Source organism: Peromyscus californicus, unplaced genomic scaffold, assembly GCF_007827085.1.
Source record: "Peromyscus californicus insignis strain IS unplaced genomic scaffold, ASM782708v3 Scaffold_17__1_contigs__length_78620276, whole genome shotgun sequence".
In the NCBI taxonomy this organism is placed as follows: Eukaryota; Metazoa; Chordata; class Mammalia; order Rodentia; family Cricetidae; genus Peromyscus; species Peromyscus californicus.
Window position 1 is genome coordinate 23844348 of NW_026294469.1, and position 26747 is coordinate 23871094.

The 26747-nt window shown below is 41.5% G+C and overlaps 1 protein-coding gene across 17 annotated transcripts in view; it reads left to right on the top strand.

Annotated features, from left to right (window-relative positions):
* Apc (APC regulator of WNT signaling pathway) overlaps positions 1–26747 on the top strand; it is a 105157-nt gene that overhangs the window by 52983 nt on the left and 25427 nt on the right. For 11 of the 17 annotated variants that reach the window (XM_052741820.1, XM_052741824.1, XM_052741828.1 and 8 more), the window contains 5 exons: positions 2881–2989; positions 7221–7334; positions 10109–10192; positions 17465–17572; positions 24691–24789. In XM_052741820.1, coding sequence (XP_052597780.1) covers positions 2881–2989; positions 7221–7334; positions 10109–10192; positions 17465–17572; positions 24691–24789 — 514 coding nt within the window. The remainder of the gene's footprint in view (positions 1–2880; positions 2990–7220; positions 7335–10108; positions 10193–17464; positions 17573–24690; positions 24790–26747) is intronic. The other 6 variants (XM_052741827.1, XM_052741830.1, XM_052741837.1 and 3 more) reach the window with 1 other exon arrangement.

Below are 26747 nucleotides of genomic sequence, written 5' to 3' on the forward strand. Positions count from 1 at the left end.
TCAAATGGTAACATGTATGGTATATAATAGCTTTATGACCTTAGGCAAGTCAACAAATTTTATGTCAAGTTCTTCTGTAAAACACTGATATGATGCTTATGAAAACTGAATATTAAGATTTTATATATAGAACACAGGGCCTGGGAGAGATGGCTCAGCTGTTAAGAACACTTAGAGACTTGCAGAAGACCCAGGTCAGTTCCCAGCACTCACATGGCAGATTACACTGGCTATAACTCCAGTTCCAGGGGCTACAACTCCTCCTCTGACCTCCATAGGCTCCTGGATACATGTGGTGCACATACGCTCAGGAACACGCACATATACATAAAATAAAAACATATTGTGATAATTATATATAGGAAGGAATGCAGCATGTTTCCCTGAGAGAGAGAGGCCTGTAAAAGTCAGGCTGGCTATGTGGACGAGGAGGGTACTTAGCTCTTTATTTCTACCCTGAACCTGGGTGACCCAAACCCTGACCTGGTCCAGAAGGAGAGAACTAGGGCCACGGTCTCCCACGTCTTTGTTCCCTTTCGTTACGCGTGAGCATACCGACCTTCCTAGGAACTGACTTTGGTACTAATATTATTAACAGAGTTTTAGAGAAAGCAATGTTTAAACTGGCTTTTACTGCAGGTACTCGTAAGCCTAGCAGCTGTTAGTATGCAGGTTTGCCATAAAAATGCTCCTTTTATCTCAGCTTCTCTGATCCTCGGGGAAAGGCTCTGGGCTCCTGCTTTGGCCTCATTTGTCTCTTACCAGTTCCTACCGATTTATTTTCTTGTGATTAAGGGTGCTTATCTTTGAAATGGTTTCTCAGGAAAGGTGGTCTTAGCAAGAATAAAACCTTCTACACACTTTTGTACTTGTTACGAATGTTTCTCAAGGAAACACCAAACAGAATTTTAAAATAATGTATCATCAGAGTGGGAAGCATCATTGTGTGTGGCCAAATTCCAGATCCCATAATAGAAAATATTCACAGGTCTGACTACATGAAAATCCAAATTTTCCAAATGATGAAACTATTATAAGATAATATAAATTGTGATAAATTGAAAAAATGCATATGCAACCCAGTGACTGAGTCCTGCATCCCATGTAGAAGTCCTCAAGGTGAGGAGCAGCCACAGAGTAGTGACTGAGTCCTGCATCCCGTGTAGAAGTCCTCAGAGTGAGGAGCAGCCACAGAGTAGTGACTGAGTCCTGCCATCCCATATAGAAGTCCTCAGAGTGAGGAGCAGCCAGAGTAGTGACTGAGTCCTGCCATCCCATGTAGAAGTCCTCAGAGCGAGGAGCAGCCAGAGTAGTGACTGAGTCCTGCATCCCATGTAGAAGTCCTCAAGGTGAGGAGCAGCCACAGAGTAGTGACTGAGTCCTGCATCCCATGTAGAAGTCCTCAAGGTGAGGAGCAGCCACAGAGTAGTGACTGAGTCCTGCATCCCATGTAGAAGTCCTCAAGGTGAGGAGCAGCCACAGAGAAGGGAGGTTTGCAGACTCAGTAAAACCCTTAGTCTCATGCACATCAAGAGAAATAATTAAAGTCATGGTGATATCCTGGAGGTTTGTAAATTCAGATATGTAAGACTTTAAAAGATGTGTCATAGCTCGGCGTAGTGGTACACGCCTTTAATCTCAGCACTTGGGAGGCAGAGGCAGGTGGTGTGAGTTCGAGGCCAACCTGGTCTACAAAGGGAGTTCCAGGACAATCTGGGTGGTTACACAGAGAAACTCTGTCTTGGGGGAAAAAAAAACAACCCCCACACACAAAAAAGTTATGTCATACACTTAAATTCATGAAAATTGTAGGTTATACAATTAGTATAACACCTTATTAGAACAGTAAGTTAAAATGCATGTGCCCTTAGAATTTATCTTGTGTGCATGTTTGAACATGTATGGAGTAAAGTACACAAAAACATTCCGGTAATATTTATGTTAATAGATTATTTAAAAGGCCCTAAGTGCTCCCCAGTAAAGAACTGACCATAGTATATCTCCTTTATGGGCTCATCAGTATTGTGAGATACATGGAATGTTAGGCAGCTATCAAGGAGTACGTAGTAGGTTCTTTGTTCTCATATGGAATGATCCCCAAGGTAGATTTTTTAAGTGAAAAATGTATAGGACAACGTATATGCTAATAATAGAGTATTTATGTTTTTAAACATACATGTAATCATGCACATTATTCTGTGCATCTTTATAGAAAACCTCTGGAAACAACACAAGAATATTACAACACCATTGCTTTGGGAAAAGAGCCACACAAAACAACAAGGAGCTTGTACTTTTTAGTCCTATTGAGTTTTATCTCAGTAACAGTATTTCGTTGCATGTTTATATTTATAATGGCCAGGTGTATGGTGGAACTTGTTCTTCAGGAATTACATAAATTCATCTTCCGATTCCAAGCTAAGTCTCTCTCCTGCAGAGCAGCTTCCTCCAAGTGCAACTGAGACGTTTACTCCCGATGTTGTTGCTCAGCAGCTGACATCAGGTCCCAGGCTGTGGCTTCTCGCTTTTCCCAGCATCATTGCTGCTGCCTCAACCCCTGTAGCATAGTGTTTATTCTTCTACTGGCTTTGAATTCTGTTCTGTCCACACCGTTCACTTTCCTCTTGACTGTACGGAAGAAAGCCTTTGGTTGAAGCATGTTACTGGTCAGGTTGAGAACCGTCTTTTCAGGGAAGGAACACACTTGGTACTCCTGTCAGTGAATATAATACCGTAAGTCCTACCACAGAATCCATGTCAGTAAGGTTTTTACTGATGTTCACACTGGCTCACTATAGTTTTACAGTAACAACTGGAGAGTTAGTCTTAGGAACATGCAGTAGCTTGTGTGGACTGAATTTACCTTTCTTTTAAACATAGATCATTACTCCTTGCTGATCTTGACAAAGAAGAAAAGGAAAAAGACTGGTATTATGCTCAACTTCAGAACCTCACAAAAAGAATAGATAGCCTGCCTTTAACTGAGAACGTAAGTACCTGGGCAGCACAACTTAGATTAAGTAACTTGCTCTTTAAAAGTACTCAGGTTATCTATGAGGAATCTGAGATAACTGCATCTGTAATGGTTTATAAAATGTAATGTGTTTTAATTAGCTATTAACCTAAATATATAATGGTTAGTAAGCATTTCTTGTTTTTGTTTTGTTTGTCTTTGTGGGATTTTGTATCTGGTTTTGACACAGGGTCTCTTGTGGCCAAGGGCTGACTTCAGACTTAATATGTAGCTGAAGAGAACCTGATCCTCCCAAGTACTGGGATTACAGGCCTGCATCACCATACCAGCTTGTTAATTAGTTTTTAATAGAAGATAAAAGTTTATTGTGTACCAACAGATATTTATTTTAATTCCCTATGAGTTTGAATCCAGATTCCACTAGACAACTATATTTTTAATTGGTAGAAACGTTATACCATCTGCTTGGATTTTCTGTACAATGCAGGAATCATGCCAGATAGTTTTTACAATTAAATATCCTTGAAGATAATTTGAATCCTACTCTATCTAGGTATAAATGCCAAGTCATGGATCTTCCTGTTTTTGTGTGAATCTAGAATCCCTTTAGCAAATACACCATGTTCAGAATTTTTTAAACGGAGACCAGTGAGATGGCTCCCCAAGTATAGGGGCTTATGCCAGGATGGCAGCCTGAGTTCAGTCCCAGGAATACATCTGGTGGTAGGAGAAAACTAACTTCTACAAATTGTCTCCTGACTTCCACATTCGTGCTGTGCCGAGCACATGCATTAGTGCATGTGCACATACACACAAATAAATGTTAAAAAAAAAAAAATCCTGTAGGCTTGTCCCTCACTGTGTTAACTTTTACTCGTGGGATAACCTATATTAAAGATGTTTCTCAGAGTTGGGGTACATCTCTATTTCCCAGCATGCACATAGCTCTGGGTCAACCCCAAGCACCTCATAAAATGTATATGGTGTATGTGCCTGTAATGGCTGTGTCCAGCACAGCTCCAGAGAGAGGCCTGACTGAGGCAGTGGGTGAATGAAGAAAAACAAACACACATGGACACACAGAAATGGTGGGCTGGTTCTCTGATGGAGGAACAGCACCCTGGAAACTCAGCATGTTTGTTATGTAATGTTAAACAAGGAGGTGAAGTCAGAACATTAGCAAGAAGGCAGGTTGAATAGGAGCAGTTTCTGTAGGGGAGCAGTCTTCAGGCCATAAACATCCAGAGGGAGAAAGCTGTGGTGAGCATTCACACTCAGACCAGGAGGGAAGACTTTGCCCTTTCTCATGGCTCTGAGGCTGTGGGGCCCTTGACATAGCCGTGCCCACGTTAACAACACACATCTGCTCAGGACTTTGCATACTCAGGCCTTCCTCTGTTCCCCACATGTAATCTTATTTTTTATTTTTATTTTTTGGTTTTTCGAGACAGGGTTTCTCTGTGTAGCTTTGCGCCTTTCCTGGATCTCACTCTGTAGACCAGGCTGGCCTCGAACTCACAGAGATCCGCCTGGCTCTGCCTCCCGAGTGCTGGGATTAAAGGCGTGCGCCACCACCGCCCGGCCCCACATGTAATCTTAACACTCAGGCATTCGAGGCGCTGGTGTCAGAAGTCCAAATCTTCGAGCTCGAGTGAAGGCTCAGCAGCTAGCAGTACTCACTAGGAGCTCTGCTGGAGGGCCTGGATTGGCTTCCCAGCACCCACATGGGAATTCACAGCCCTCCAGAACTCCAGTCCTCAGAGACCTGACACCCTCTTCTGGCCTTTGTGCCATGCCGTACATATATACATGCAGGCAAAACACTCATGCATGGAAAATAAAAATAAAAAGTCTTTTTAAAAAATGAATTGAAGGTCATCTTCAGCTGTATAGTAATTTGAGGCCCGTCTGGGATACATGAGGTCCTGTCTAAAAATAGAAGAAAAAAAAAGCTTCTGAACTACATTAAGGATCTCAAGGCTGTATGTTTCATCAATATTTTATGTGATATTTAAAAAGGGGAAATAAGACAAGGGTGTGACTCATGCTCATAACCGCAGTACTCCAGATGCTGACCCTGAGGATGGTTGTGAAGCCAAGCCAGCCTGGGCCGCAGTAAGACACTGTCTCAGTATACCCTGTGTTCTTGGCTTCCACGTTAACTTCCTCAGAACAGTTTTGAGAGAACACAGTAGACACAAAGTGAAAACGGAAGAAGAGCCTTCCAGAATTTTTACCTGGGTTTCCTGAGTATACGAGCTAGAACTCCAGGCTTAAAGTGCTCGCTGTCCTAGAGCAGTCCGGGTCCTGGGAGGACGAGAAGGGCCATCTTCCTGCAGTGCCCTTCAGACTCTCCCGGCCACTAAGACATCACAAACAGGGAAGGACGGCTACTGGGGGTATCTGATGAATGAAGATGAAGGCATCCAGAGGGTTTGGTGAGATTTTAAATTTCATGAGTAAAGATAGCACAGCATGGTTTTATTATTGTCGACTATGATGGGAGAATATACAAAATCCAGAGCCCTGTTGTCAGGATATTTTACATCTCAGGAGCAGTGGGTTACTATTGGAAATAAAGGTCAGTTGTCCAATTCATTACGTAATCATGTTTGATAGAATATGCAAGATAGAATGCACAGTCATTATGGACTGTTAGTAACATTAGTAAATTTAAACTTGATTGTCTTTTATAAGCATTTACTATACTTTGCTTTCTTATTGGGAAAACAAGTTAACAAGCACTTCCATGTGGAAATATTTTTCCGTTTATCAAAATATCATGCCACTTACCAACTCGAAACCATATTATTATAACATGCTATATCACATTCAGTGTTTTTATTTTTGCGGGAATGGTTGGGAAATGGAGGACAAATTAGAGAAATAACAATATAAACTCAAAGAGAGTAAGAAATGACATTCAGTGCAGCATGGTAGTACTCGGCCCAACACTCAGAAGACAGAGGTAGGCAGGTTTCTGTGAGTTCAAGTCCAGCCTGGTCCTTGTAGTAGCTTCAGGCCAGCCAAGGCTGCATAGTGAGACCTTGTCTCTGAATCAGTAGATAACGTGCAGACCGGTTCATTGTCGTGTGTCCTCACTTGGTTGTGCCTACGAGAATGCCTTCTGCACGAGAGTGTTTTGTTTGAGGGTAACTTCAAATGACAGCTGTTTGCAGTGCTCGGCAGACATATGTGGAGCAGGCCCTCCACACAGCATGAGGAGGGTGAACAGTCCACAGCATTTCCTCATTCTCGCCATGGCTCCCAATGTCTCTCTGTTTGTTTGGTTTTAATCACTTCATATTCTTCCTCTTTCTTATCCTTTTGTATGCCTGGCCATTATCTCAGTGAGAGGACCAGTGATGGGTTTACACCCTCTTTGTGAAGTACTTACCAAAGTCTGTGTGATTTTGTCTGGCTATTAATGTTTATTTTAGATATAGGCTTTTTTCTTACTCCATTTTCTTCATTCTGAAAATGGAAATTTTTTTCCTCTATTTAACCTGTACACAAAGGCAATTAATCCTTACCTAAAATCAAAAGTTAAGGGTAATGAACACCTGTCTTTGATTCTCCCCCCATGTTGTCCATGATAATATACTAGTTTTGGATTTTGTTTTATATTTGTTTGAGACAGAGTCTCATGTAGCCCAGTTCTCTTGAGCTCCTCGTGCAGACAAGGATGACTTTGAACCTCTGATCTCTTTGCCTCTCCTTGCTGAGGGCTGGGATTACAGGTCTGTGCTGACACACCTCAGTTTATATGCACATGGTATGTAGGTACTCTGCTAACTGAGCTACATCTGCTGTCCAGAATATTAGTTTTAATAATTGAAAGTAGTTCCTCAGGGCTGTGGGAGTGTACTTAAGTGGTACTGTGTTTGTCTAGTATGCACAAGGTTCTGGTTGACCCCCAGGACCACAAAAATCAACTAATTAGGTGCCCCTTCAGCAGATGAAAGATCCTAGGGGGACAGAAGTTAGGCCTACCTTAATTGGACCAGTTGCATATTTTCAATGAAACAGTTTAAGTTAAAGCTATTTTTTTGACTTTGAGGCAGCTCTGAATCTTATTAGGGACGCCAGCTAAGCCTAGTGCCCATACTCAGGATTCCTTGGAGAACAAAATAGATTTCCCAAGTATAGTGACTTACATTACTTACTCAGTTTTTAATTGACATTTGTGTGCTTTTTGGTTTTAATAATAAACAATGAGAAATTAATATGTTATTTGTGCTTTTAGTTTTCCTTACAAACAGATATGACAAGAAGACAACTGGAATATGAAGCAAGGCAGATCAGGGCTGCAATGGAGGAGCAGCTTGGCACCTGCCAGGACATGGAGAAGCGAGCACAGGTGAATGGTGTATTCCTTTACTGCACACATCACAGCTCCGATGCTGCTGCTGCTGCTTAAACTCCTTTATTACAGCATCTGTGCAGCCAGGGTATAGTTGACTAATGGAGCACTTGCCTCACAGGTACAAGGCCATCAGCCCATCCTCCAGCATCATGAAGGAAAAACCTTCAAACCTGTCTTATGTCAGCACTCTTTCAAGATCACAGTTTCTCATGACTGTTGGGCATGGTAACCAGTATTGACAGAACTCTGCCATATATCATTTGGGTATTATTCTTTCTGCATAGAATCACAGGGGAGATGCTGATTTCCTGGCAGGCAGTTACTCACTTCAGCTGCTTTGAGATTGTTATTTTTTTGTAATCTAAGTTTCTGTGGTAATATTCAGAAGTTTTTCAAAAACTCAGAATAGAGGCAGCAGCACTCCCTGTTTGAGAACCAAAGGAGACGTGAAGAAACCCTCAGGGAAGACAACATGGGGTGAGGATGAGAATAAACCCCACTCGAGTCAGAAGAACATCAACTGATCTTATTGTTGAGCACTTCCGTGTGCACACAGATGTGTGACTGCCTAGTGTCCTAGCCCTGTAAAGGCTTTTACTACTCTCTTGTCTGCTCCAATGTGAGCAGAGGGAATTGCTTGTTTTGGCTTGTCTAAAAAACTTTTAAGACATATTGGAAGAACATCCAAAGATTGTATTTAAATAGCAACTAATAGGACCAATTAATATTTGTATGATGGTATAAATACATACTAGTATTCTGTAAAGTTGATTTTGCCTTTAAGTTTTTTTTATACAGTATATTTTGGTCTCCTTCAACTCCTCCAAGATCCACTTCATATTCTCTCTTTCTTAAAAATAAAACCAAAAAGGGGGAAAGCCATAGAGCCATTTCTTTCGGGTCTTAACTAGTTATTCCCGAGCATGTGGCCTGCCCTGGGATGTGTCTGATGTACCCAGTGTCTCTCTATTGAAGAAAACTGTTCAGCCCTCTCCCAGCAGCCACAATTGCAAATAACTTCTTGGTTAGGGGTGGGATTTATGTTAGAATATGATTATATCTGAGGTAATACTTAACACCTGTAACATAACACATTTCATAGTTGATTAGTTGCACAACTAGTTGGGGAGATAACTAAAGTTCATGTGCATATACATATGCATATATGTATTTCTCTATCTGTTAGTTATCAGGTTACAATTAGTATATGTAGTTCTTGCCTTCCTACCCACATTGCATTCAGATAGACTAATGACTGAAATGTCAAAGATAAAACTTTCATTTTTTGGCTAAAAATATACATGAACATATCTCTGATACTGTATAAAAAAGAATTTCTTAAACAAGACAAGATTATAAAAAATAAGGCTGATGAATTTTACTGATTAAAATTAAGAATTTGTCTTCGCCGGGCGGTGGTGGCGCAGCCGGGCGGTGGTGGCGCACGCCTTTAATCCCAGCACTCGGGAGGCAGAGCCAGGCGGATCTCTGTGAGTTCAAGGCCAGCCTGGGCTACCAAGTGAGTTCCAGGAAAGGCGCAAAGCTACACAGAGAAACCCTGTCTCGGAAGAAAAAAAAAAAAAAGAATTTGTCTTCATCAGGAACCATCAGGATAATGACAAGCACATCATAAACTAGAAAAAGATAGTTACTGTCAGAACTAAGAATTAAAATCAAGAACCTATAACCAGTTTCCAAAAATGTATTCTATTTAATTTATATTTAAAGTTGAAATTTTCATAAAATTATTTTTTAAATGTCAAACAGATTTCTTTCCAAAAAAAAACACTATGAGAAATATTCATTGGCTTTATGTAAATTTTCATTCTTAGACTGTAACGATGCATTATTTTTTTCTCTTCCTGTTTTTAGAGATCCTTGAGAACATGACATAACAGACATGACAATTCTTGTTGTACACAGATGTAAATAGATATATCCCAGGGCTTCTGATCTATATCCCAGAAGAGAGATGAATTTGACTTCCTTTTGGCCATTTTGTTAAGATATGTGCTGGTCGTTGTTCTTACTTTACGCTGGATCTGGCACTACATTCATTTAAGTTGTGGTCTATCATTTATTCTTAAAAATAACTTAAATATCAGTTTTCATAGTACATGTACTACACAATTTGATACATAATTTTTGTAGTTTTGCTAGACATACTTAGAGATCTATTACACAAAATTCAATGTATTTAAAAACCCAAACTGACCCCAATAGTCATTAATGTGTAAATGTGTTACACATGTAACTGTGTACATGAAAATGTTTTGGTATAACCCTAAGCTGATAGGTGGTAGCTGTAATGATTATTTACACTAATGTTTTTCATAAAGATATTAGGGATGAGGAGATGGACTATTAGTTAAGAGCACGTACTGCTCTTGCAGAGGACCCAAGTTCATTTTCCAACACCCACATCATATGGCTCACAACCACCTGTAACTCCAGTTCCAGGGGACCTACTTGCATGTGCACAAACCACACATAAATACATAATTAAATAATAAAGGCAAACTGCTCTGTCGCGGCTGTGTCCACTGCTATCTCTGCAGTTTACCAGATCCGTTTTCTTTGTACTCACCAGTGAATTCTTAGGACCGGAGAAATGACTCTGGTTAAAAGAGCTTGCTGCTCGTCCAGAGAACCCAAGTTTGGTTCCCAGCACCCCTGTCAGGCAGCTCCACAGGTACCCACACATGCATGCGCACGAAGACACATAAAAAAGAAATGAATATCTGATTTGTTCTCTTCTCTGATTTTAGCGAAGAATAGCCAGAATTCAGCAAATAGAGAAGGACATACTTCGTGTACGACAGCTTTTACAGTCCCAAGCAGCTGAAGCAGAGGTTAGTGACCTGCCCTTATGTGATGATGTATTTAACTCTTCCTGGAAAAGAAAATGCGTGTAATTAACGTGACATGATTGGGATATGGACGTTCTAGAGAGAGACTTTTTTAAAAAAGATTTGTTTTTTATGTGCATTGGTTTTTGCCTGTATGTATATCTATGTGAGGATGCCAGATCCCCTTGAACTGGAGTTAAAGACAGTTGTGAGCTGCCATGTGGGTGCTGGGAATTGAACCCTGGTTCTCTGGAAGAGCAGCCAACACTCTTAACTGCCGAGCCGTCTCTCCAGCCCCCAAACATTTTATACCTTTCAGCAGTTAGAATTCCGTCACTTCAGTGTCAGCTGTCAGTTTGTATAACGACATCACCAGCTTGGCCTACCATTACCCTATCGGTGAGCTTTTCTTCCATGTAATTCATAGTTTAAAAAAAACTGATCAGATATCTTTACTTGTGGTTATCCCCCAATCCTTATTCAGATGATAGTAAAAGCATTAAGTGAAGAAGGCACAAACTCCAGGGGAAGTGACAGGAATAAAAATGGAGGCTCCAGAAGCGTTCACCAGACTTAACTATCATAGCATGTTGTAGAGAATAAGAAAGCCATGACACAGCCAAGACACTCCGCATTATATATCATGGAGTCCTAAAGGTTCCGAGATTGGCTGTTCGGGGCACCTGTGAATATAAGTGTTGAAGAGAGCTGAAGTCAGGTTAGTGGAAGATCTGCTTAGAAGCAGATGGGGCCTGGAGAGATGGCTCAGCAGTTAGAGCACTGGCTGCTTTTCCAGAAGAACTGGGTCAGATTTCCAGCACCTGCATGTTGGCTTACAACCACCTGTACCTCCAGTTCTAGGAGATCTGATGCTCTCTCTCTCCTGGCCTCCATTGGTAGCAGGCTTGCCCATGGTGCACATACATTCTTTTGTTATAGTTTGGTTGGGTTTTGGGTTTGTTTGGTTTTGAGTTGTTTGGTTTTGCTGGTTTTGGTTTTTAGAGACAAGGTTTCTCTGTGTAACAGTCCTGGCTGTCCTGGAACTCACTCTGTAGACCAGGCTGGCCTCAAACTCAGAAATTCGCCTGCTTCTGCCTCCCAAATGCTGGGATTAAAGGTGTGATCCCCCTCCACCCTGTGGTGCACCCATACATGAAGGCAAAACACCCGTACAACTAAAATAAAATTTTAAAAAGCAAGTGAGCCCCAAAACTGCTTCCCATTTTAACACAACTGCTTGCTGTTCCTCTTTTCAATCCTAACAGAAAATAAGTTGAGCCACTCCCCCCCCTCCAAAAATAAGGATCTTTGATTAGGTCACAGTAGACCTAGTATAATTAAAGCTGGAAATACTCTATAAAAAGCTGAATTAGGGCTGGAGAGATGGCTCAGTGGTTAAGAGCGCGGACTGTTCTTCCAGAGGTCCTGAGTTCAGTTCCCAGCAACCACATAGTGGCTCACAGCCATCTGTAATGAGATCTGGTGCCCTCTTCTGGCCTGCAGGGACACATGCAGACAGAACACTATGTATAATAAATAAATAAATCTTTAAAAAAAAAAAGATGAATTAGTTGAAAATGTACTTAGTGGTGAAACTCTTGCCTTCCTCCAACCTTGTCTTCTCTGGCAAGCTTCTGGAAGCAACACAAGCTTCTCTAAGAAACACGGCTAGCCCAATTGGTCACTGTAGAGGGCAAACTTCATTGAACTTTTTCGTAGCTAGTCAGCTCTTCAGTATGCATGGACACTAATAACTACTAGACATTTAAGAAGGTTCTGGTAAGAAAGATCATAGAACTAGAGGTCTTCCCAACTCAGTTAACTTGATAAATAAAATCCTTCACAGGCATTCCCAGAGGCCTGTCTCCCAGGTGATTCCAGATCTCAAATTGACAAATGAGATTCACTGTCACACCGGTCATTTGGGGTCTAAAACCATCCACACTTACTGTCGAGCAGTTTAAAAATTCAGGCCTTTGCAGACCTCCAGAATACTCAGGATTCACTAACAGTTCTATCCGTAAATGATTCTCTATTCTACTTTTATTGTAAGGGACACAAGAGCCAAATGGAAGACACATTGCAGAGTCCAGAGATGAAGTGAGGTGGTGGGAGGTGAAAATATCTGTCATATGCTCTCTTGGGATCGGCCCGTAACCCCTCATTTCCAACTCTGTTGCAAGTTTATTTGTGGGTTTTGATTTGTATTTGAAGATGTAAAATGTGCACCTGAAAATACTGGCAGTTCCTCCAGATGTAAAATTGCCATCTAACCCAACAATCCCATTCCCAGGTGTCTAAAAGAAATGAGGTCATATTACCTACCCCATGTTTTTTAAGTTAGTCTAGCAACTTTATTTGTTGTATCCTTAAAGGAGAAACAGTACAAACGTGATACTGTTATGAACTGTACTTAAAATTGGCTACTGTAAGTATAAAGTGGATGACTTTTGAAAACTTATTAAATAAAATAAACCACATAAATCCATTTATAAAATTCCCAGAAGACTGCGGAAATGGCTCAGTGGATAAAGCACTTTCCATGCAAGTGTGAGGACCAGGGTTAGGACAGCCAGAGCCCACATAAAAGCCATAGATCTATGGCTTCACCAAAGCAAGCTGGCTAGGCAGCCACACCAGCTCGAATTGGTGAGCTGTGGAATCAGGGAGAGACCCTGCCTCAGTATATAGAGTGGGGGGTGACCTCACGGAAGACAACCAGCGTCAGCTTTGGGCCTCCACAACTGCACGCACACACAAAGCACACACTTTTTTTTTTTAATTAAATGCCCAGAAACAACAATTTATAAAGATATAACTTAGGCAAGGTAGCACAGGCCTCTGTCATCTCAGCACTTGTGGGGCAGAGGCAGGGGAATTGAGTTTCAAGACCAGCCTGGGCAACATAGCAATACCCTCTCTCCCAAACAAAAACTCAGAACAGAACAAAGTAGATCAGCTGCTGCCTGGTGCTGTGAGTGGTAATGTGGATTGACTAGGTGAGAGAGAACTTACTGTAATGATTAAAGTGTTCTAAAACTGGATTATGGTGGTGCTTGGTAAATTTATTGAAAATCATTTTAATTGAACACTTAATGGGTATATTTTGTGGCACTCGACTGCTTTTATCTACCTCCCTATCTGTCTGTCTGTCTACCTACCTATCTTATCTATATCTGTCTACCTACTTACATATCTGTCTGTCTATCTACCTCCCTATCTACCTACCTATCTACCTTCCTTCCTATCTATCTATCTATCTATCTATCTATCCATCCATCCATCCATCCATCCATCCATCCATCCATCTATATCTGTCTACCTACCTATCATCTATCTACCTACCTATCTTATCTATATCTATCTACCTACCTACCTATCTATTTGCCAGGCCAGCAATGCACTTCTATTACCCAGCGTTCAGAAGGCAAAGGCAGGGGGATCAGTAGTTCAAGGCCAAGCCTCAGCTATGTAGCAAGTTCAAGACCACCCTAAACTACATGAGCCCCTGCCTCAAGAAACAATCTTTTTCTCAGTCCTGTCACCTAGGGTAGGAAACTGTTTCCATTATACAGGGCTATAGGACTGTAGACACTTGTGTTTCCTAGAAGTCAGCAGCAGCCTCTCTTGTGTCTAGAACAGTGATGGAAGACAGTGGTCCAAGAGTACAGATGTGCTTCAGTCCGGGATCAGTGAGGAAGAAAAGGGACGGGCAGAAAGAAAGGGGCCCAGGCAGCCCTCACGTCTTCTCTACTCAGACAGCTCACTTGATGTTGGAAGGCTTTAGGTGCTGTCTTTATGCTGTCCAGTGTACTTTTCTAGGCCTGAGCTCCAGATTCTTAATTCATGTTCCTGCCATGTATCACCACTTAGGATTTGTCAAAGATTTTAAATCCAGCAAATCAAAAACCCAGTGAACAGTTGAGTGTGATGGCGCACACCTTTGATCCCAGCGCTCAGTAGGCAGGGTGTGGCAAATCTGAGTTGGAGGCCAGCCTGGTCTACAGTGAGTTCCAGGCCAGCCAGGGCTGCACTGAGACCTGGGTCCCAAAACAAAGCAACAAAAGCCCACCTACCCCCTTAGCGGCCACCTTCTCCACTTCAGTTTCCAGCCACCTTTTCATTTATCTGTAGGAATTGTGTGAGCCAGGGATCATTAGAATAATGCTTCATCCCCTGTAGCAGAATATCAGGCACAAATTAAGAGAGAAAGCAGCTTGGGAAAATACAGCCTGTCTTGCTGGGTATACCCGGGCATGGCAGCAAGGGCGAGAAGTAACTGGTCTGACTGCATGAGCAGTCAGGATAAGGAGAGAGGAATGCTGGTGCTCTGTGCTTTCTCCTTTCTCCCCTTTGTGTTCAGTCCCAAACCCCAGCTCCTCGGTGGTACTGTCACACTCCTAGGTGATTCCATCCTGACCCTCAGAGAGTCATGGCCACCTCGTAACACAAAGTGCATTTAGTCCATCTCTAAAGACATTCCGTAGTCTTATCAGTTCTAACACTGTTCAAAAATCCACTCTCTTTTGAGACTTAGGGTACTTCCATGACTGCATACAACAAAATACCAACTGTAACATTTTTAAAATGTTACATACAGTGGAACGGTAGTACTGATTGATGGACTGGAGAAAGCTTATTGTAATGATAAAACTATTCTAAAACTGGATTGTAATGATGGTTGGTAAATTCATTGGAAGTCATTTCATTGAACACTTAATGGGTACATTTTTGGGGCACTTGACTGCTTAAGCAGAATTGCTTTTAATTAATTATTTATTTATTTTTTAGCCCAGCCAGTAATTCATTCCTGTTACCCAGCACTCAGAAGGCAGAGGCAGGGGGATCAGTAGTTCAAGGCCCAACCTCAGCTACATAGCAAACATTCCCATTCCAACACGAAGGACTGGGAGGATAGCAAGGGAAGATCAGACCAAAGTAAGTGGGAAACCCAGCATGGCAGACTCCAGACGCTGCCCTTGCTCGCCAGTTCTGCCTCCTGCGGTGCATGCAGCCTCTGTTGGCTGTTTCTCTTCCATGTGTGCAGCTCTCTTGAGGACACGTCACAGTCTTCCCACCTCTGATACACCGAGCTCTTCATTGCAGTTTAAGCTTTGCCTTCCCAGCCTCGTGAGTGGCCTCTCGGGCCTCCTCACAGGGACTTTACCTCTGCCACATGTCCCCAGTGGCTTCCTGGACTCTTAGTGCAAGTTTTCATGAGCTAAAGTTCTTGAAGTTGCATGCCTGCAGAACCACATGGGCAGCCCCGTTCACTTGTACTGCCAGTATGAGGGATGGGTAGCCTGACCAGTTCTTACCCTATCTGTGCACCACGGCAGCAGAACCTGGGAAACACTTTCCATGGTAGTTCTCAAGCAAGGTGACAATCTCATTTGCCAGCCTCTAACTTTTCAGACATTTGCCTGCACTGATCCTTAATCCCAGTGTGAGGCCAGCCTGGGGTACATGAGACTGTCTGTAAGTAAAGAAAGTGAGGACAGTGGGGTGGGAGCCTCAGAATAACTTGGAAAAGGCAAATCCAACAAAATCAGTACACTTTAAAAACCACCTTTTTTTTTTTTTTTTTTTTTGGAGACAGGGCTTCTCTATGTAGCTCTGGCTATCCTAGAACTCTCTCTATAGACCAGGCTGCCCTTGAATTCACAGAGATCCGCCTGCCTCTGCCTCCCGAGTGCTGGGATTAAAGGTGTGTGCACCACCACTGCCAGCTTAAATTATTTTATGTGTATGAGTGTCTTTGCCTGCTTGTGTGTCAGTGGAAGCCAGAAGAGATCACCAGACCCCCTAGGACTGGAGTAGTAGACAGTTGTAAGCCACCTTGTGGGTGCCAGAGCTCTAGCTTGGGTCCTCTAGAAGCCAGTGCTCTTAACCACTGAGCCATCTGTCCAGTCCCCTTAACCACTTTAATTCTGCTCACCATTTTACTTGTGCACTTCAGCAATATTGTGACCTTTTGATAAATTACAAGAAGTCACACTTGCTCCTGCTCCAGCTCCTTTGCATGTGGTCCCTGGTTTTCCTAGAATATTCTTTCTCCTAGTCATCCGCCTTCATTCCAGCGGCACTTCTAAAAGCACTGCTGCGCTGTCCTTCATACACCTCAGTTTTCCTTCGTAGTACTGTCAGGCTTTGACTTCTTGTTACTGCTTTCCTTATTTGACAGCGTCCCACTAGACTGAACTGAGAAAGAAGATTGACTAGTGGCTGGGTTTAGTAGCATCGTGTTACTTGGCGCTTAGGACAGACGGGTAGTGATGTGTTTGTCTGAAAACACATTGACATCTCCACTTGCACTACTGCCGTGTCTTTGTGGTCTTCATAATCTTGGACTCGTTTTTGTCTTAGGGAGACTGTGTATTTCTACTCTGGTTGATTTGGGTCTTCTGCTTCTGAATTACCAAATCACTTCCCTTTTGCTTAGCTACAGCTATTACTAGTTTATGGTGAAAATGGTACACGTAAAGTTATTTTTTTAAGTCATATTTTTAAATGGTCTAGGAAGGCTTAAGGGTTAAAATTCTAGGGAAAGCATTTTTAAATATAATGATACACTTTTATGTCAGATTTCTAAAGCATAATGTTTATATTAATAGAGTAGCATTTTCCTAAAGCAAGAAAATAAGAGTTTCTATAAAAGATGGTGGTAGATTATTTTATTTCTTATGTCCTGTGATGCTATTTTACAAAGTGGTCACTTTGTATTACCTGTTTTGAACTGACTACATTTACTAGGTATAATATGTCACTTTTATTTCATATAACAGATGGTGACTACATTAGCAGAGTTTTCTCTTTTGTTTCTCAGTTTCGAAGAGCTTATCATTTGGTTTCATATGACATTAGCAGATGTGCACATATTCTCTGTAAAAGTATGCCTACACGGGAGCTATTTCTAAGCTTAGGTGCTATTTTAACTGCTGTATTTGCAGCTCCATTAATGCCACAGTCATGTGACCTTGTGGGAAAGGATTGTACTCCTGATAGTGAGAGGAGCATGTCTGGTGGAGGATGCGTTTCTGTGACCCTCAGAAACCCTTTGTCTTACGCAGCTCAATGCTTAAGGGAAGACTTCTCTTCCCTCTCACCAGGATAGTCGACTGCAAGCCGTGCTGGAAGTTGGAAGTGTAGCGTGCACTTCTGTGTCTTTGTCAGCCTGTATAATTGATTCATTAAGAGCTTGGAAGTAAAGTTAAGCTGTGAGCTGTAAAAGCATCCACCATGTTGTCCGTAATGATGCTAACTCCATGTTAACAGAGGTCATCTCAGAGCAAGCATGAAGCTGCTGCCTCCCATGAAGCTGAACGGCAGCATGAAGGTCCAGGAGTGGCCGAAAGCAACATGGCAACTTCTGGTAGTGGCCAGGTATGAACCATTATGTCATTTTTCAGGTTAACTCAGAATTTAAAAAGGAGTGTTGGGTGGATGATCCACAAATCCTGTTTGCTTAGAATGTGTGTCTTTGGAAACATTCAGGATCAGAGTACTATCCCTTTCTCCTTGTTTCATTGAAATACACTTTCTGAGTTTGCTGGACTATTTTTGTGCTCCGATCATGTTTCTGTGTTGGTCGCCATGCCCGGTGTGTGTAGTTTTGGAGAGCAGTTAGTTCCGAGCGGTTGACCCTGTTGCTGCTGCGTTGGCAGAGTTCTGCTTTCCTCCAAGGCTCTCGGTACAGAGACATTTTCCTGGGTTTGTAATGATCACAAAGGCTCTTACAGTTTTTACTTTCTGATGTACTTCAAGATTACACAAAGCTAGAAATAAATCTTAACTGGAAAATAACTGGTTATTCTGGTGCTTATAAACAATAAGCTATATACTTTATCATGTTTAGCTGTTATTTTTTACCATTTGTACAAATTGCCACCAATTTTCAATTAGTAGTTTATCGAAATAATATGACAGCTTTTCATTGGTGTGTCCTATATTTCTCAAATTTCCTTCAGCAGACACTTTGTTGTAAATGAATGATATTTAAAAAATAGAATTTCGAGCCGGGCTGTGGTGGCGCACGCCTTTAATCCCAGCACTCGGGAGGCAGAGCCAGGCGGATCTCTGTGAGTTCGAGGCCAGCCTGGGCTACCAAGTGAGTCCCAGGAAAGGCGCAAAGCTACACAGAGAAACCCTGTCTCGAAAAACCAAAAAAAAAAAAAAAAAAAAAAAAAAAAATTTCCTGTTTAAAGATTTCCTTTTACTGAGCTAAAGCAGGTACTTCATTCTGCATCATTAGTTAGCACTATACAGGAAGATTATTTAGTGGTGAAGTAGGATAAAATAATGAGAGTTAAGTAGAAGGTTTGAGGGGTGTTTTTTTGTTTGTTTGTGGGTTTTTTGTTTTGTTTTGTTGGGGGGGTTTGTTTGTTTGTTTGTTTGTTTGTTTTTGAGAACTAGGTATTCCTACAGTGTAGAAGGAAGAAGAGTTCAGTTTCATTTGACAATTACTTGTTCAGGGTTCAGGCCATATTCTAATTACTGTGTACTTTAAAAGTATTACTCATCTGGTAGAAGCTATCTATATTGGTTAGAACAACTCTTTAAGTTAATTATACTAAATATCAGAAATGGAGACTTGCAAATATAAAAAGATTAGAAGGAAATCTTTATGATGAAGTGAGTGGAAAAACCACAAAAGAAGGATCAGTAGGTTTCAGAAGAATGTGAATACTTTAGTGTCTGAGGACATCGAAACAAAATTGTTAGACAACAGAAGTCACAATCAGGTGCTGGAGAGACAGGACAGCAGTTAACAGCACTGACCCGTTCTTCCACAGTACCCAGGTTCAAGTCCCAGCAGCCCTATGAGGGCTCACTTCAGTCCCAGGGGATTCAATGTCCTTTTCTGGCTTTCAAGGGCACCAAGCACTCATGTCAAACACAGACATACATGCAGACAAAACACCCATGTAGTTGTTTTTGTTTGTTTGTTTTAATTTTACTCTTTGGGGGCCCCACAACCTAGCTCCCAAATAAATAGATGGAGACTTATTCTTACTTATGAATGCCTGGCCTTAGCTTGGCTTGTTTCTAACCGGCTTTCTAACTTAAATTATCCTGTTTCTCTTTAACAACGTTTTGCCTCTGGGCTTTTTACCTTTCTTTATTCTATATATCTTTCTTTCCTTCTTACTATGTGGCTGGCTGTGTGGTTGGGTGGATGGCCCCTGGTGTCCACCTCTCCTCCTTTTCTCACTCCTCAATCTCTTCCCTAGATTTCTCCTTCTATTTATTCTATCTGTCTGCCAGCTCTACCTAGTTCTCTCTCCTGCATAGTTATTGGCCATTCAGCTCTTTAGTAGACCAATCAGGTATTTTAGGCAGGCAAAGTAACGCAGCTTCACAGAGTTAAACAAATACAACACCTCTTTGCATCATTAAACAAATATTCCACAGCATAAATGAATGTAACACATCTTAAACTAGTATTCCACAACACACTCATAAATGTAAAATGAATTATTTAATTAAAATTTTTACAAGTGGAATTATTTTTTTACTTTTACCCTTTTTAAAATATAATTACATCATTTTCCCCCTTCCCTTTCTGCCCTTCAGTCCCTCCAGTGTTCCTCTATCTGCCCTTCCCTCAAATTCATGACCTCTTTTTCTTTGTTATTACTGCATATATATGCATACATATAACACATGCATATATAAACAGAACCTGCTCCTGCTGTGTAGTGTTGCTTGAATGTTCGTGATTGCAGGGCTGACCACTTGGTATTGGATAACCAGTTATGGGACTCGTCCTGAAGAAGACTAATTCTTTCGCTCTCCGAATTTTTAGTTGCCTATAGTTCTTTTGTCTAGGCATGCCTCCACCCCACCCCACCCACTACGTACCCCCTTCCACATTAGCCTGGCTATTTATGTTGTCCTTGTTCAGATCTTGTTTAAGCAACCATATTGTGCATCATGACTGAAGCTTCCTAGTTTTTTCTAAGAGACACAGTCTCACAGCAGATTTCCTGGTCTCTTCTGAGATGTTCCCTGTGCTTTAGGGTCAAGAGTTGTGTTGTAGATGTGTTCATGGGTGCTAGGCACCACACAGTCAGTTTTTCTGCATTTTGACTTTTATAATGGTCTCCATCTATTTCAAAGAGAAGCTTCTTTGATGAAGGATGAGAGCGACACTGATCTGCAGGTATAAAGATAAGTATCTAGAGTGCAGTTAGGAAGTTTGCTGGTTTAATAAACTATTTATCGGTAATAGTCTCCTCTAAGATCCATTATCTCACTTGCCCTGGGTAGCTGGCTAGGTTTCCAGTTCCAGGCATGATTTCATTTCCCTCCTGTTTAGCTGGCCTTAAGTCCAGTTAGGCAACTGTTGGTTACGCCAAGCTGTGAGTGCCACTGTGCACCCTCAGGGAGTTCTTTTGTTGTGTTTTGTTTTGTTGTTTTCAGACAGGGTTTCTCCATGGAGCCCTGGCTGTCCTGAAACTCGCAGTGTAGACCAGGCTGGCCTCAAACTCAGAGATTCACCTCCCTCTGCCTCCTGAGTGCTGGGATTGAAGATGTTCACTACCACCTCCCAGCTCCCTTACCACACTGGTTTTTGTTATGTTCATAGGTGTCACAGCTGGGTAGGATTGTTAATTGCTTCCATCTCTTATCAACTTGAATAACATCTTCTCTGAAAGCTAGTCCTCGAGGAGCTTGACCTTTAAAAGTCAAGATCAGCTGGGCAGTGGTGAGTTCCAGGACAACCAGGGCAACATAGAAAGAACCCTGTCTCGAAAAACCAAAAAATAAATAAACAAACAAATAAATAAAATAAAAAGTCAAGATCAAAGTTGGGCATAGTGGCACATGTCTATAATCCTAGAACTTGGGAGGTAGAAACAGTAAATTCAGGAGTTCGGGCTACTGTTGGCTACAAAGACAGTTAGAGGCCTGCCTATGTTACAAAAGACCTTGTCTCAGAACCACAGCAAAAAAGGCAAGATTATACTATTTCCAAACATTTATAGAAAGCAAAAAAATTAAAAGAGATATAGAAGTCAGCTATTTAAAAATATATATACAAGTCAGCTATTTAAAGATGCTTCAAAATGGGCACAAGAAGGCTAGTGAGATAATTCACTGTACATATGTTTATGTGCGTCTGTATAGAGAAATGTCTAGGTCAGTGTCACAGGTAGCTATCATCATGTGTTGAGATTGTTGTAGCTTTTGTTTAACTGTTCATACATTTGTTAACTTTTTAAGAAGTGTCAGGTCTTTACAGTGTATGACAACTATAAAGCGTTTTTATTTTGGGAAAATAGAAGAAAATACTGTGCTGATTTCCATTTCTGTCATGTAAGGTTTCCCCAGAGTCCTGTTTGAAGCCTCATGTTATTCATTTAGTGTGAGAATGGCCGAGGAAGGATCTACTGAAAGGGGTAAATGAGTCACGGTGGCATGGACCAGTAATCCCAACACTGAAAACTGAGCTCAGATGCGAGGGAAAAGTCCAGCCGGCTCCATAGTGAGTTCCAGGCCAGCCTGAACTACACAGAGAGACACTGTCTCAAGAAAAAAAGAAAGCAGTAATTCAGGACCCTGTATTTAGTCCTCCTTCAAATAATGAATTCTTTTGTTTTGTTTGACATTAACCCCACCAACACTGTATATTTAGTTACTATTATCAGTCACTGCTTTCAAATCCCAATGTAGACAAGTAGTCTTCATCAGTGCACCTAGTATTCATTTTGCCAAGTTTCTTTAAACATTAGTCCCAGCCATTTGAAAGGCTGATGCATGCACCACCAGACCTGGCCTTTCAGCCTACCTTGATAGAATCTGTATACATCACAGCATCTTGAGGCTTATTAATTTACTTTAGTATTTGTTCCAGAAACAAAAACCACTGGCATTCATTAAGAATGAAAACTCATTGATGTCCTCAGCATCACAGATTAGTCACCACGCGCCAGCCTTGATATGTTACTTGTACCACCTACCGACGACATGCCCTTGCTTTTACTCCTTCTCTCTCCCTGACTTGCCTTCCATTTACTCTGTGAGAATGATCTTTGCAAATACTCTCCTCTTTGTGAATCGGTTTTCCCAACGCTATCTTAGTTCTTAGACTACAGGTAATTCTTGACCATCTGTCCCTTGACCGTATGTACAGTCAGCTGCAGGGCAGAGCCTGCTCTCACCACTTGAGCCATGATGCCCTCTGGATTCCTGGGCTTCCTCTTTCTGCAGTAAATACCCTTCTCTCTGCTCCAGGTAGTGCTGTTCTCATCTCCTGTTGCTCCGTTAACCCCTGTTCTTGTGTGTCTCAGACAAACTAGATCAACACTCAGTTAGAGGCAGGCTGTCATAGCATGCTCCTTCCTTGGAAGACTCCCACACTTTCAGGTTTACATTTATTTGTCTGATTATTTGGTTGATAGGTTTATTTCCCCCACTAGACTACAAGCTCCAAAAATGCAAAAATTCTGTCATGCCAAGAGTGCTGGTGGACACCTGTAATCACAGCCTGGGAAGATTGAGTCAGGAAGACTGAGTTTGAGGATAGCCTGGGTCACATAACAAGACCCTGTCTCAAATATAAAGAATTTATGCCCGGGGCTGGAGAGATGGCTCAGAGGTTAAGAGCACTGACTGCTCTTCCAGAGGTCCTGAGTTCAATTCCCAGCAACCACATGGTGGCTCACAACCATCTGTAACGAGATCTGGTGCCCTCTTCTGGCCTGCAGGCACACATGCTGTATACATAATAAATAAATCTTAAAAAAAAAAAAAAAAAAAAAAAAGAATTTATGCCGGTTATAGTGGCGCATACCTTTAATCCCAGCACTCAAGAGGCAGAGGCAAGCCGAGTTTGAGGCCAGCCAGAGCTACATATTGAGACCTTGTCTTAAAAAAAAAAGAAAAAAAAAATCCTGTTTGTGTTTATATACCACAGTCCCTCATAAATAATTGGTGGTTAAATAATTGAGTGTATGACTAGTGGTTATAAAGGAGAACTGATATCCTTGCTAGGAAGAGGATTTCTTGATCTGTGTTTATTTCCTCAGAAAGTTAAATGGTAGGAAAGGCTATAAGTAAATGACTCAGGCTATCCCTGCTTGTTTATATAGAATCCATTCCTTAATGGGGTCTCAGCTTGTCTGTTTGAAGATCTTTGGTAGCGTCTGTAGGTAGTAATGAAGTTCAAGCACAAGTCCAGGAAGATGGACCAGGGGGAGAAGCCATGCACAGGCGATTCCAACTGGCACAAAGGCAAAGTAATAGTGATCCATATAGGTCACATCCACTTTGACTACCTGTAGCTAGAGTTTTTTCCAGTCCTGCCTGGCCCACGATCAGGACAAATCTCTCTCACCCACCAGTCCCTCAGCCGCTCAGACCCAACCAAGTAAACACCCAGAGACTTATAGTATTTGTAAACTGTATGGCCATGGCAGGCTTCTTGCTAACTATTCTTATATCTTAAATTAACCCATTTCTATTCACTTATAAGTTGCCACGTGATTCGTGGCTTACCGGTATCTTAACATCTCATGGCAGCGGCTGTCAGTGGCTCTCTGCCTCAGCCTTCCACTTCCCAGAATTCTCTTCTCTGCTTGTCCTGCCTATACTTCCTGCCTGGCTACTGGCCAATCAGCATTTTATTTATACAGAGCGATATCCACAGCAACTACCCGTTTTGTTTCTGAAGAATATTCCATCATTTGTTTCATAAATATTTTACTGTGCATTTCCAAGCTAAGAACGCTTTTCAAAATATATACCTGATGTCATTATTATATCCCCAAAGAAACCAGTGGTTCCTTTATAGCATTGGATAGCCTGTCATGATTCATTTGCTATTGTTTCACAAATGTGTTTATCATGTTTTATTTGACTTTGAGCCTAGATAAAGGCCATGAATTTGTTGGTTTATATCTAAAATCTTTTCTAATCTCTTGGCTTTTCCATCCTGTCCTTTGTTCTTTTTAAAATATAATTCTGATTTTGTTGGTCTGCCCCCTAAAGTTCAGTGACTCGCAACTTGAATATAACATCTTTTTTTTTTTTTTTTTTTTGGTTTTTTGAGACAGGGTTTCTCTATGTAGCTTTGCGCCTTTCCTGGAACTCACTTTGTAGCCCAGGCTGGCCTCGAACTCACAGAGATCCGCCTGGCTCTGCCTCCCGAGTGCTGGGATTAAAGGCGTGCGCCACCACCGCCCGGCATGAATATAACACCTTTTAAAGCCCCCCTCCCATAGTTATTTAATCCACCCCGCTCTCCATGTTCGTCTGCCGAGCTACCTTCGTTGTGATACATGCAGCTCTCATCATCCACAGCCGCCATCGCCGCCTCCTGCTTTCCTCCGGGATTTTGTGCAGTCTTCTGCTGGGGTGCTGGGTTAGGTTGTACTGTAGTTATTTATTTTTCCTCTTTCCCTCATAGAATTTCAGTGAGCCCTCCTAGAGCGGGAGAGCTTAGGAGTCGCCTGTATTTGTATCTAAATTACCCTGTTTGGAATCTGCTTCATTTCTAGAGTTCAGCCACACGAGTGGATCATGAAACAGCCAGTGTTCTGAGTTCTGGCAGCACACACTCTGCTCCTCGAAGGCTGACAAGTCATCTGGGGACCAAGGTAATGGCAGATTGCAAATCCTCTTGCCGCGGCTAGGAATGCTTTGCTAAGATGGTCTTTATGGACATTCTCTAAAGATGCTGACTCAGTCTCCTGGGGGGGAAGTGACGTTTTTATACAAAGAAACATAAACAAGAGAAAATGAGACTTACAAAAACTCCTGAATTAGGTGCCTGTTAATTTCTCTTTCAGCTCATTATTCATTTACCTGCTAGCATCCTAAGCTCCAGCCAGACTGACTTCTTCAACCCCCACCCCGTGCCTGTCACTCCTGTGCTGTGCCTGCCACTGACTTTGCACAGCTCAGGACTCTGAGCATGCGTCTCCAGAAGACGTTTTCTTAGTTCCTCGAGTCCCCTTAGCCATTTGCCTCCTTTGTCCCTATCGTTAACAGTTGGCATGAAACTCTCTTAGAAAACAGATTGTTTTTCTCTGTCTTCAGCATCGATAGTATCTGCAAATGATTGTTAATGAATATTTATTGAAATGGATGGAAAAATCATTGAAATTGAACATTAGCAGTGCAACCAATATTTTAAGATTAGGGGAAATGTGTGAGAAGTAAATCACTTTAGTATTTTACTAAGATGGAATTCTGAGCAATATGCTTTCAGTCAGAACTGAAGAATTACATTGTCTTCCTAGCATACTCTGTGTTCTCTTCAAATAATATGGCAGTGCTTAGCGAACACTGAGATAACTAATACTAATTTAAGAAATGAATTCTAGGGCTAGGGATATAAATCATTGGTAGAATGCTTGCCTAGCATGCCCAAGGCTCTGGACTTGATTCATTAAGAAGAAACATTAAAAATTAAAGAAATGAACTTGAGTAATCAGTGCTAATCCATGATAGTTTCTATGTGGGACTGCTCCGAGGTATGCCAGTAAGGAGTTGCCTCTACATTCTCACCAATTCTCTCAAACACTTGTATTCTTATCCCTCTGAGGGAGAAATTGAAAAGGAAGAAGCTGCCTGGGACATTAGCATCTACAGCTGACTGGATTGGTTCAGCATCAACACAGTATTGACTGTTGGCACATGGACACTGGCAGTCAGGGTGCATTTCCTTTAGAAGTGATTGGTGCATAAGAATAGCCAGGCTTTGCTATACAGTTTGAATGCCAGACTGTTATTTTATATAGTTTTCTGTGTAATGTACGTCCCTCCACTTCGCAGCTCAGAAAACTGATGCTCAAGAGACATCAAGTCAACTAACCAGTATCACAAAGCTTGCTTAAAGAGATGGAGCCAAACTTTAAACCTAGATCTGATGAGAACACATTGTCCCCAGTCCTATCACTGCCATAATAGGATCAGCACCACTGGAAAGTGTGTTTACACATTCAGAGCAGCATTTTGCAACCTCAACAACATGGGCTAGGTCATTCTTTGTTACACTGTAGGGTGTTAAGCAACACTCCTGGCCTCTACAAGATGCCCCTAACACTAATATACCACTGTTATTAAGACCAAAAATATGTCTGATATTAAAGATACAGTCAGTTGTGTCCTTGTGGATCTCTGACTTAAACATATGATGCATTCTTCATGTAATACTCTCCTTTTTATGGCATATCCTCTAACTTTGAAGGGAAGCTGATAACAATCCATGTTAACTGGATGCTGTTTTTCTATTTCTAATTTGCTTCTAAGTTAATCCTTCCAATTTATTGCTAAAGCTACTGATGCTTACCAATTTCTTTTTAAAAAAAAGAAAAGAAAAGAATAACAATTCTTAGCTTTGCCACTCTCTATGTGATTGTGGCATTTTTCTTTTTATGACAAAATAATTTTATATGATAACAGATCATATAAATTTAAATGTTGTAATTATCCTACTGAAATGTAATGATTGCAAAGAATTAGCATTTAGTAGATTATAATTGTTGCAAAGCATTTTCTATTGCTTACAAGTAAAATGAAGTTTTAAGTTATATAGAGAATTTAAATTAAA